Here is a 13,431-nt window from a genome sequence, read left to right on the forward strand (position 1 = left end):
TCCCAACGACCAATAGATTCGACATTATATTTATAGATCTAGAATTTTTGTTTTCTTTTACACGAGTTTCTGTGGTAAAACAAAAAAAAAATGCCGCCGCTAAACAAATCATAGCTAAAACATTTTTTTTTTACTTCTGTGTCAGAATTTTTTTCTTTTCACCATGTCAAGTAGATATGGATCCAGGAATTAATATAAACTTAAGATTATAGGCTACATCTATAGACCATTTTGTTCTCTGGTGGGAATTCTGTGTAACTCTTCTGGAGCGGAAATAAAAACTATACCACAGAGTTTCCACTCGGCTTGTACAAGTATCACCAGAGCGCCGTCCTGTGTTTGTTGTGAAATGCTAAAGTAGGTCAAATAATAAGTCTGCGCTCGCTGAGGCAAAGTGTTGGATACAAATATTACGGGCAAATGTTTTCACTTTTAATACCATGTGGAGCGTTCACTTTCTATAACACGAGTTCTCACACATCCAGGTAGGGCGTTGAGATTTAAATCTAATATATTCAATGGAGTATTACATCTACCAACTTGAAATTGTATATTAATATTTTATGAGATAGAAGAAAAGCGCGAGACATTTGGCCTACTTTCTACTTTCTCTTTTTTTTTCCTTCTTTCTATCTCTATTATATATAGGCTATACATATATATATATTTAGCTCTAGACTCTAGATAAGATCATATCTTGATTACATATCTAGTTCTAGATCTTAAGCATATCTTTTCTAGACTAGATCTCAAACTTAAATAGGCCTATAAGGATAATAAATAAATAAATGTCGATCTATATTCTAAATCTATATTTATTTGCCTAGTGTTAAGGTGCCTATTTCCTAAACACCGGAGTCTATACTAGATCAAGATCTGGACCTATATATATTGACTCAAGTTCTTGTTGCACGTATTGAATTTTGATATAATTGTACTTTTTTGGGGGTTCCCACTCAAGATCCAGATATTTGGGACACTCGTGTTGTTTACAGACGGGCGTGTACTTTTGGTGCATCATTCATTTAAGTGAACTAAACAGCTGACAGGACGATGTGTTAGGCTTTAATTTCGTTTTCTTACAAATAGACATTGTGTTGGGCGTGTTCTTGAAAACGTAAGTTTAAAAAAAATAATTCCTGTTTGGTGCAACTTAAACGTCATCTCATTCAGTGCTAGATCTAGAGCTAGTACTTATACAACTAGCGTCAATTTGTTTCTAGATCTAGTACTTATACAACTAGCGTCAATTTGTTACCCTCTTGAAAACCATGCTACACACACTTACATTTACTCATGCATCATTTAAAGGCCAAGCACTTCACTACTATGGTGGGTAATTTAGTAATCATTGTAACGTTGTTGGTAGCAGACAATATCAACAATTTGAAGTAGCTTACGTATGTACTAAAGGAACATCTAGTATAATCGCTTTGTTATCAAACCACCCTCTTTGTAGAAACAGTTTATCAAAATGATTCCTGCATTTCGGGATTGATATTTTTTGTTTGTTTGTCTGTTGAAAAGCCAACAATGATTAGTATGATTTAAAAATAAATCAATATTTGCTCATATTTAAGTGGAATTACTTCCCTTGATTTCACACTTCCTCTTTCAACTTTCACCAGGTATAGGTTTCCAAGCAACTGAACTAGCGCTAGTTCAACTTGGTTCAGTTTTGTCAAACGATAATACTGTTTAGATTTTAGATCTAATGAGTTAGCTCATTGATAGGCTACATTATCTAATCCAGACTTAGACTCAATGTTTCTAGTTATTTAGCTTAATTGTGACAATGGTTTTAAAGAAGCTAATAGGAAATAGCTTATAATAGGCCTATAGAAATGACATTTAGATCCAGTCTAAATGAGTTTAATATTGCTAAATTTGACTACATCTGCAATCGCAAATTGCTAAAAAAAATTTGCCATCTCTTGATTAATTAATTTGGCTCAATAAAGTCTATAGATTAATTGATGAGTTTGGCTGTTAGTGTAAGACACAAAATCAATGATGCGGAAACATTAAGCCACGCCCTAGACAGACTGGTTCACGCAACATGTGTGATTGTGTGTGTGTGTGTTTATGGAGAAAATAATTTTGTGCGTTAGGCGTAGTCTGTACTAGGTGAGAAAACCAGCAGTCTCCTCCCAGTGGTAAATCAAATGTTATGAAAGTCTGATAGTCTTCCGTGTCAGTTCATACAGTCTCACTAAGCTGATCGTGTAGTGAAAGTGAAATAGCTTTCCATGTCACTTTATAGAGTTTCACTAAGCTGATATCTTCTAGTTGAGAACTTCATATTTTCAGTAACATCAAACAGTTTCTTCTTTGAAAGTAAATTGTTCAAACTAAATAGGAAATTAGCGCTACGTAGTTTGAACTGTTTTTAAAAGTCTTAACGAGATTCCATTTTACTAGATTGTTCATTGTCAATATTTTTCATTAAGCTACGTCTAGAGAGAGGAAAAAGGGGGGGGGGTTCGAAGGGAAAAAAAAGTATTGAGCTCTGGTCTCAAAGTGAAGGAGTCCATGTTTGAAATGTGAAGCAGTCCAGGTTTGAAATGTGAAGCAGTCCAGGTTTGAAATGTGAAGCAGTCTAGGTTTGAAATGTGAAGTTTCCATCTTTGAAATAGTTGAATAGAGGGATCTAGGCATCAAGCAAGTGGGTTTTAAATATCAAAACAAAAATCACTGCTGGTTTGGAACTGAATGGAATGCGTATTCATCAGGTGAACCCCTCACTTAGTTAACTAAAACTACTTTCCGTTTTCTGGAGTGTCTTGTTCATACTTATTATAAGACCTATTTTGATCTACTATTTAAGTCCTCACTTTGGATGGGTCCAGAGTATTATACTTACATCACTAGAATAGAATTGCATTACAGTGTTACGAAAAACCAAACACTAACAGACCAAAATAGAGCGATTTCTACATTTTTTAAAAACAAGTTTAGAAGCCCATGTCTCTCAACTTCATATGTGCATTGACAGTTTCTAGATTTGTTGTTCATTCAAATCTTTTAACAGACATTGTTCAACAGAATAATAATATAGAATATACCAATGTGCAGTTCATTACAGATCAAAGCCTCGGTTTGTCGACACGCTCCCACAATTAAAAATGTGATCTATGGCAATGACGAAACTATCCTATTGATATAACTAAGTGTTGAAACTTTTTTTTTTGAACGCATCAGAGCGTGTAGATGTGATTTGGAAACAAGTGGGTCTTTGTTTCCATTGAATATATGGGAAATAGTTCTTAGAGTTTTACAAAAGTTTTTCTATTTCACCCGACGAAATATGTTTTTTTTTAAATAAATTACAAGCAAAGGGTGTGTGCTGGTGTTGTCCCTTCTGGTCCCCGCGCTTTGATATTTCCTTGGCCAGCTACTATGTGAACTGTAGTTCATTATTGTGCTCACAGTTTGTCAAACTCTCAGGCTATTTTCATTCTGTTAGGACGCAATAGAAACAGCCAGAAACACAGTTTGTCAAACTCTCATTCTATTATCATTCTGTTAGGACGCAATAGAAACAGCCAGAAACACAGTTTGTCAAACTCTCAGGCTATTTTCATTCTGTTAGGACGCAATAGAAGCAGCCAGAAACACAGTTTGTCAAACTCTCAGGCTATTTTCATTCTGTTAGGACGCAATAGAAACAGCCAGAAACACAGTTTGTCAAACTCTCAGGCTATTTTCATTCTGTTAGGACGCAATAGAAACAGCCAGAAACACAGTTTGTCAAACTCTCATTCTATTATCATTCTGTTAGGACGCAATAGAAACAGCCAGAAACACAGTTTGTCAAACTCTCAGACTATTTTCATTCTGTTAGGACGCAATAGAAACATCCAGAAACACAGTTTGTCAAACTCTCAGGCTATTTTCATTCTGTTAGGACGCAATAGAAACAGCCAGAAACACAGTTTGTCAAACTCTCATTCTATTTTCATTCTGTTAGAACGCAATAGAAACAGCCAGAAACACAGTTTGTCAAACTCTCAGACTATTTTCATTCTGTTAGGACGCAATAGAAACAGCCAGAAACACAGTTTGTCAAACTCTCAGGCTATTTTCATTCTGTTAGGACGCAATAGAAACAGCCAGAAACACAGTTTGTCAAACTCTCAGACTATTTTCATTCTGTTAGGACGCAATAGAAACAGCCAGAAACACAGTTTGTCAAACTCTCAGGCTATTTTCATTCTGTTAGGACGCAATAGAAACAGCGAGAAACAAGAAGAGGTTAAGTTAATCTATTCTTTTCGTTTGTCACTGACTACATTTTTGTGACGTCAGTTCTGTCACTTTGCAGGTCAAACTGAAAAACAAAAGCCCCTACTGATTAGCTGCAGGTTCTGGCGAGCTTCACACACACCATGGATGACGGCTATGAAGGAGTCCCCTTGTCCCCCGAAGCTGTCGGGCCCATCGGATTTGAAATGCAGATTATGGATGAAGGTAAAGTTTTTGTTTCTGCTCTGTGTGTGTTGTGTGTAAACAGATGGATTGCTAGCTGGTTTTGTTTTCTTGAGGTATTAGGACACTAATATAAACACACCTTGTGTATAAAGTAAGTAATTATTGTTGCGTAGTATTTAAGGTATAGTTACTTTCAGTGTTCAAACATTTCTCAAGTGCTGTGACAATTATTAGTAGCTGTGTTTGTGATAGTCGTAAGATACCGTTTGATCTGAGATGTACAAGTTAACCATTATTTACTTTAAGTATCAGATAAACAATCCTATCTGGCACGGGCTGCCATCTAGTCGTTGACGTTAAATGTATTCCTGCGTTTATTAGGTGAAACACGTACTTTCGCTAGATGCTTGAAAGAAGTCATGTTAATGGAATGATGGCGAGCTGCAATCCACAGAGATCAAAGAACATTCGAACCTCTCAGAGGCTTCAACTCTTATTACAACTCTCAGAGGCTTCAACTCATACTACAACTCTTGTTTTATTTAATTTCTGTACTATAGTTTACATCAATGCCAAACGCAGGGCAGAGATCCTATTGATTACAAAGATGACATTTTGAGAATGTTAACTGATGGTAGCGGAAGACACAGAGGGATTGGGCTAGGGTTTCTTACAATCGATGAAAAACCGTAAGCGTTTGCTTTGTGCTGATTTTGTTATATCACAGTGATGCTCAATCTACGGTCCGCGGGTCATATCCGACTCATGAACGTTGTTATCCAACCTTTCGAAACGTCTGTCCAGTGAAATGAAGTCTCAAAGACGTGATAATTTTTCGGCCACGCGTGCTGGAAATATGCCACCGGCACCGCCCTTTCCACCCCCATCAGGCTTTAAAAAGTTGAGAATCATTGTTCTATCACTTGTGTTTGCTGACATGATAACGCTGCCTTACAAAGCAGCAACGTCTCCGTCTAAAACTTTCCAGGCAAAGTTGAGAAATCTAACTGCTTCATGGCCTAAATTTTGCCGATGTGCCGATGTGCCAAAACCCTAAAATATCACAATTTCAAACTACTTCCTTTATATAGGGAGAAACTCTCCTTTTAGAACTTAATGAAGACATTAACTCAGACATTTGTTAGCTTTGGTTTTAAGTTGAGTGAGCATTTCAAAGAAATCAAATAAACAATAGCCTACCGTAACATTCAACAAATGAAATAGATCATGGCCAACGTGAATCTGTTTCCTGTACAACATAATTAATTTTTTCTTCTTTGGTCAAATACTTACTTTAGTTTTTCAATGATGAAATCAACACTTTTTCTTTGTTCAAGTTTGTTGATGGATTGATTTATGATTTTAGCTCAAACCATTTTAAACATTTAGCTGAAAGTCTGTTCAGAATGAAACTTAGGATGTATGTTGTTTTTTATTCTTGGCATCTGTTCACCTTCCCCTCCCCCCTTTTTAAAATTATTCATGAACAATGAGCAGAGCATTATGGGGGACGTTGTTTGATTAGTTTACATTTCTCTAGAATTTACATAAGCGTCAAAAGTTACAAATAATGCGCTGTGAATAGCAATCCAATACATAGACTTCATCACGTGTCTCTTGGCTTGTCTGTTGGTTTGTCTGTTGGTTTGTCTGCTGGTTTGTCTGTTGGTTTGTCTGTTGGTTTGTCTGCTGGTTTGTCTGCTGGTTTGTCTGTTGGTTTGTCTGCTGGTTTGTCTGCTGGTTTGTCTGTTGGTTTGTCTGTTGGTGTGTCTGCTGGTTTGTCTGCTGGTTTGTCTGTTGGTTTGTCTGATGGTTTTTGTTGATGTTCTTGTTACTGCCTACACTTCGAATAACTAGATGTTTAAACGTTGTCAATTGATCGGCCTTGTGGGATTGCTGAGGGGCTGCTTGCCTGGAAACTAAACAGATGATATATCCCCAGGCACTACCATTAGACCAGACTTTCATGAAGAAACCACTTGAGTTTCTCATTAACCGTTCTATTGATAACTACAGCTTGCACATGACAGTAGAAAACAAAACCATTCTATCTTTATATCTTGTTCTCTTTCATAAAAAAAAAAGAGTACAACCTACTTATGAAACTTAATTAATACAGCTTACATAAGAATCTTGAATTAATGCAGCTTACATATGGCTCTTGAATTAATACAGCTCACATATGACTCTTGAATTAATAAAGCTTATATATGACTTGAATTAATACAGCTTACATATGACTCTTGATTAATACAGCTTACTTAAGACTCTTGATTAATACAGCTTACTTAAGACTCTTGATTAATACAGCTTACATATGACTCTTGATTAATACAGCCCATATATAACAATAGAGAAAGAACTCATTATACTGATTTTGGGTTTTTTACATTTAGTTCTTTTAATAGATACAGTTTACATATGACTGTAGAGAAATGTATAATGTCTTAATAAGAACTGGTTGGGAAACAAGCCGTACGAATCCTATTGAATAATGCTCTTATTACAAACGTTTAACAGCTCAGAGGTCTTATATTAAACGTTGAATAAAATAGTTGAGAAGTTACCCTCTATGAGCCCAGTAACACTTATACACAAAGCAACGTATCCAATTGAATACTATTAAAAGTCTCTCCAAACGAGGGCTCCACAGTCACATGAACCAGAGTCGTTCTACAAAAGTTCATGAAGCATAATTCATCATCCACTTAAAATATGAAGTTGGTTTTGTATTAGATCGAAATGTCATAGAAATAACAAAGAGGTAATGTGGGGAATAACAACATGACTCTTAATTTATAAGTATACAACTTTCGATGTTTAGCTCATTATGGGGACAGGCAAATCTATTGCGGCTTTGATATTTTATTGATACTTTTTTTTTTCCTCAAGTCAATTTTCAAGACATTTTTGTTCTCAAAACACATTTTTGACATTCAATTTCTTAAAACATTTTCCCCCTACACATCAAGTAAGAAATGTAGGTCATTGGAGTGTCACTTTGTGTTGACTCGACTACATTCAGCTGGTTTGTTTTGTTGATTTGCTGAGTTTGTATTTCCCAATGCCCAGAGTCAACACTTTTTAGAATAGGCTGTGGGGCTTTTTTTTTCTCTACTGATGAAGGGAGCAGACCATTAGAATGTCAAATAAAGTCACTATTATAATTTATTGAACTGCAAATATTTGTACTAGTGTCATATTGCATTCATCTCTAGCCGAGCGCAATAACAAGGGGACACAACTACCAGACATATCTAGGTTGGGCAGTAGAGTGGATTGGGATATATTTTTTACGGTACACTATCACTACAGACGAATTATAAACTAGTACAAAATAGAGCTTGGTAAGGGTTACCCAATGTTCGTAAGTAAAATATCTATCACTGAAATATCCGTGAGTTTAAAAAATCATATACATAAAAATCTAAATTATCAAAGCTTCTCTAACACTATATAGGTATATATATATATATATATATATATATATAAACATACATGTATATGTACAATTCCATTGCAGCCATTCACAGGGAATAGATTTGTATAGATGATAGAAAAAGGTAGATGAAATGAAAAGTTATTATGAAATTCCCATATTGATGAGATTATTACAAATCACAAAAAGCATTAGGTTTTATCAAAAGATTTTTTTTTTACAAATCAAGCAAAACATAAAACTAGACAACTATTTTACCTTGTTTAGACATTATATGTATGTGTACTCTATTAGGTACAAGTACTCCTCAAATAAAAAACAAAACATAAAGAAACTAGAGCACACGCAAAATAGAGCCCAGCTAATGTGAGGAACCCATTAGAGCTGGGTGGACTCAGAGGCACCCTAAAGATTCTCAAATTAAAAAAAGGTTACAAAGACAGTTTGTGTGGAAACACAAACTCAAGATCGGCCCCCGAAGTGGTCCGCCAAGGCATGTAAAAAGGCAGGCTTCATTGTTTTCAGAAAGAACATCAGAATGAAATTATATGAAAGACAAATGGAGAAAGAAGGTTGACAGATCTTGTGTAGTGCCCCAGGGGTCCAGCAGACCAAAGAATAGGTGAAAGTGAATGTGAAGTTAAATGTGAACCTGACCTAACTGATGTCTTATAATGAATATCTAATTGAACTAATTGTTTTGTAAAGGGTCAAACTCTTATTCCTCAAGAGAAAAATTTCCTTAAAAAAAAAAAAAGGAAAAAAATTCCTTTAGTTAGGCCTAAGTGTTCTATAGCAATGGTGTAAAACTGCAGTTCACATGATAATATGAAAAACTACTTATTTATTGTTGTTTTAAATTATGTCCAACTTAGATGCATACTAAATACATTTTTTCTCTTTAAAAAAAAGTTAACTTTGTGTGTGTGTGTGTAAATATGGTAGTCAGTAAAACAACTTATTTAGCAATACAAATGTAAAAAAAAAAAAACTTTGCATAATTGTGTTTGCAATATGGTAAATAGTCATCTCCCCTACTAAAGTGTTTGTTATTATAGTGAATAGTTGTAAAAGTGGTGTATTTTTATGAAAGAAACTGCTTGCATACGTGATTTAAAAAATTAGATTTTTCGCTTTCAGAAAAGAAAAAAGTAGCCGTTGCATAAAAACTTTGAATGGTCTAAAATATTATGATGTCGGATTTTCACTATCTTTTCTAGTTTACGAGATCTAAACGGGACGGACGGACGGACAGAAATTCCACACAAAACTAATAGCGTCTTTTCCGCTAAAATAAAACCCGTCTTCACAAGGATTCAAACCCGGGTAACTCCGGTTCGGAAACCAAACGCTGTAGTCAGCCACCGCACCTCCATACACTACTTTTCTTATGGAAGAGCATCAAAATCACTGCCATGTCTCTCAATTTTGCAAAGTTTAACTCCCTTTTTCTGTTTAAAATATTTCTTACCACTAATTGATTAACTAATTGTTAATTTATTTTTATTAATTCATGTATTGTCATCGACTATGAATAACTGTGCGTAATGTCAACTTGACCCGAGAATGGGAAGTGAAAGAAATAACGTGTACAAAATTTGTTCTAGACAGACAGACAGAAGGGGTGAACTAATATAGGCCTTGTAAAAAAAAAAAAAAAGAATGGATCTTTTTTTTTACAGCATGCAGATAGTCATTACTCTATATAAATCATTATGTGTATCTTACAGTAATCTTACTCTAACAGATAGTCATTACTCTATATAAATCATCATGTGTATCTTACAGTAATCTTACTCTAACAGATAGTCATTACTCTATATAAATCATTATGTGTATCATACAGTAATCTTACTCTAACAAGATGCTAGCGTTGATATGTAGTTTATGCGTTATGATCTGAATAGACAATTTTATAAATAAGAACTGCTGCCTTCTCCGCCCCAAGCACCCATAAACTACTGCCCGGCATCGCCCAGATGTAAGCCCCTCCTCTACACTAGTGGCTCAATTTTGTAGCCCAAAGTTTATTAAGGCAGCAACTGGCCGTCAGTTTGGTATCTGGGACTCGTAGAACTGGTCTTCCTGCTCAGAGAGTGTTTTGAGCAGCCTTGAGTCTATTAGTTAAAGAGACTGTTGCCTTGTCACATTCTATTTGCTTTGAGGTTTTTGTAAAGAGACAATGTCTTACAATACAGCCACCCTTCTCCTTGTTCTATCCTAGTGTTTATACATGGATTCATATTAAACATTCTTCTAAGTACGAAATAAAGGTAGCTCATTTGTCATGTTGTTTTTTATTCGTTCTCTAAACTCATTCGTCAACCTGTCTAGCACATGTGTTTGGAGATGTAGTAAAGTGCATTCAGCATGGTCATTACTTTTTCTCTACCCAGCCCTACCCCCCAGCCAGCATATAATTATGTTAAATTCATCAAACGATGACAAGACCTGGTACACTGCTGCTGATCATCTTGGAGGGGATCTTCATTCTCCTTGACTTTCACGAGATAGTTTGTTGATTTTTTTTTTGTCAAGTTGTTTCGTGGTAAGGGTCCATTAATTCAACACTCCCCTCTGTGTGTTTGGTAATATGGTTTCTTCTGTAATTTTGCCTTTTTTGAGAGCAAGAGAAATAACTCAACTATTCATTCTAAGTTATTGTTTTTTTTTTCTTCTTCGTAATTTTACTTTCTTTTTATCGCATACTCTAATGATAAGTCATTGAATTGGAAGATTTTAAGAAAACTGAAATGTAACGTTGCTATGGGAGTGTGTGACAAAAATATTTGTTATATCTGACGCAAATGAAATTTTTTTTTTGCGGAGGGGGAGGGGGGGTAGAGTTAAGTTCACTTTTTCTTTCGACAATAGATTTCTTTGGTCTCAGAGTCATCTGTCGAGTTCTTTGAATGCGATTGTCGAAAGCTGTTTTCCGCCACGTGTTTTCCTTTCTGGTTGTAAAAGTAATTAAGACTAGTTTGACCTCTGAACTTGTCTTTTAAGTACTTCCGGGAGCATTCTTTCAATAACCTCATTGGTAATACATACTATTATTTCCTTCCTATACGGAATATCATCATCATGTCTTTTGAATACGACTCTTCTAACACTTCAGTTCCAATGAAAGAAAAAAAAAGATCAGCAGTTTTAAACAATAGAGTTCCTATAAAATGACATCTTCTATTATGAGAGTTACACTACTAATACACAGCTAAATTGACTCACTGTCATTTGAATGTCAGAGGCAGCTCGCTCAATTGGGTGGTGATTCGGTGATCTGTTCTGATTGGGCTAGTCCTAGAACCACATAAAATAGTTAACAATCTTTCCATGCACTTTTGTTATCGCTCAAGTTTGACATTTTAATCTTTGCCTTGGTCCCGAGGTTTACAAAAAGATTTAAATACATTAAAAACTATTACAGGAATTCATACTGGAAAGAGATCTAGATATCAAATTGGCTTGAACACTATTGAAGGATATCAACACTGAGTATTATGTTTCGTTGGTTGGAGAGTAGAGTAAGTTATTAAGTTTGGTCTCTTAGTCCAAATGTGTAAAGCGGCCAGATGAATCAGTTGCTATTACACATCCCAACAGATTAGTCTAGTTAACTTCAACTTAACATGATCAATCGTAAGCCGAATCTAAAAATGCTAATTAAAAGTGTTTTTATTAATTTTAATATAAATATATTTAATATTTTAGACTTAGTTTTAGCATTATAAATGACAAATGCATTAGTTATGTTTCTATATTACCATGAATATCTTTTCTTACATCAAAATGCTTTTATATTTCGATATTTATAGCGGTGACAATGTAATAAGATTTCTGTTTAAATTAACGTCTTATTCATTTAATTTAAGATAAGTGTCTTTCTTAATGTATAAAAATGTTTTCAATGCATTAATAAATAATAAATAAAATGTTTGATTTCACGGTCTATTGGTTAAACTAAGTAAATAATGGCATTGAACTAGTTTCTCTGGTTATGTAAGTCTGATGTAACATTCACTTTTTGTTACACATCATGTCACCTGGATTGATAGAACGACTGGCTAAAGCCAAGTGTTTCCCAGACTTCCCAACACATCGCACATTCGGAGAAGTTAGCGAAACACTTTGATTAGTTTTACATTTGTATCAACTCACGCTGTATATCTGTCTGGTAAAACGTTTGTAACTCTTGTCTCAGCGGTTTGTAATCACTGGATTCATTTCGGAGCGCCATTAGTATTGTTTTAATTAGTTCATTTGAGAATATTTGTTTCTATGGCTAGAAAGAAACGTGATACTTCAGTCCTATGATTACAAAGCTTATATCAACTCACTCTGTCTGGTTAAAAGTTTGTACACTTGATTTCTCCCACACCCAATCTCGAATTAAGCTGAAATTTCGCATAATTATTTCTTTTACCTGACAACACAAGAATCAATAATAATAATAATAAAATAACCAATTAGTTAAGTAACTATTGGTAATTAATTATTTTGTTTTGTATCTTGAATACGGGAAAGAAATCGTACTTGACAGAAGTGGTGGCATAAACTGAATTAGTCTCCTTCAGCTGTAAGTTTTTAGTCGCACATGATGGACGATATTTTGCCAAACATATCAGACATTGTTATATGGTCTCAACAGCGTTGGGTTCCCTACAGGGAATACGTATCAGAAAGATGGGAATTATTCGGGTTAAAACTCCTTTGCATATGAATCATAATCATTTATTTGACGAAATGAACTATGTGTCAAAATTCGCTTCCTCAAAGAATGGCAAGAAGATAAAGATCACTGCTCGATGCTTTGAAATGTTCCTTCATTTTCAGAAGAATTCTGAATTAAGAAATCTTAAATACATATTTTTTTGATCAATCAGTATGTGGTGACACGGCTACTGTGTGGTCAACCGTGACACACGGTCAAGTGTTGAGTATCGAGAGTTAGGGGACTTGGGGGAAGTGACGAGTATGTAAACAAGAAAGTCAGCGAGTGAAGTATGAGATCTGTTTATAACGTTGCCGTGTATATATGTTATGTTGAAATGTTACACAATTAAAAGGCACTTTAAACGTAACATCAGTAATTAATGCACATTATGTAGTTAGCCACTTAGTTCAAAATCGTCATTAATTTGTTGACGACAACTGAACTTTTATAAATCAATTATTGCTCTTTACAAAAGTTATCGTTCTTTCATGACTTGTAAAATACTTGGGCCTTCTGGTACTTTATCTGCAGTAGAGATAATATTGTGCCCCCCAAACACACACACAACAACATTCTGTTATCTGTCCAGTTAGGTCGTTCAGTTGCCAAGTAGGCTGCAAAAGTAAGTCCAACACATTTCTTTATTTGTGAATAAATTTAGATCTAGTTGTAAAATCAAATCACATGGCTCGACTTGAAACTTGTGCGATTTATGTGGTTTTTATAGATTTACATACTAACTGGGTATTATCATTTTCTACATCTTTGGGGGAGGGATGGCTTGCTCAATATTAAGACTGCTGACTAAGATAGATAGATAGATAGATAGATAGATAGATAGATAGAG

At 34.9% G+C, this 13,431-nt stretch overlaps 1 protein-coding gene across 14 annotated transcripts in view; it reads left to right on the top strand.

Annotated features, from left to right (window-relative positions):
* Window positions 1–269: 269 nt before the first annotated feature.
* The window catches only part of LOC106057607 (anoctamin-4-like), a 51,411-nt gene continuing 38,249 nt past the window's right edge, over window positions 270–13,431 (top strand). For 3 of the 14 annotated variants that reach the window (XM_056031894.1, XM_056031898.1, XM_056031907.1), the window contains exons 1-2: window positions 271–485; window positions 4,325–4,470. In XM_056031894.1, the coding sequence (XP_055887869.1) occupies window positions 4,389–4,470 (82 nt within the window). In that variant the 5' untranslated portion in view covers window positions 271–485; window positions 4,325–4,388. Of the gene's footprint in view, window positions 486–777; window positions 1,118–1,251; window positions 1,333–4,324; window positions 4,471–4,503; window positions 4,583–11,106; window positions 11,395–12,790; window positions 13,207–13,431 lie in introns of those variants that run through there. The other 11 variants (XM_056031901.1, XM_056031906.1, XM_056031909.1 and 8 more) reach the window with 8 other exon arrangements.

The sequence above is a fragment of the Biomphalaria glabrata genome, chromosome 6, assembly GCF_947242115.1.
Source record: "Biomphalaria glabrata chromosome 6, xgBioGlab47.1, whole genome shotgun sequence".
Taxonomy (NCBI): domain Eukaryota; kingdom Metazoa; phylum Mollusca; class Gastropoda; family Planorbidae; genus Biomphalaria; species Biomphalaria glabrata.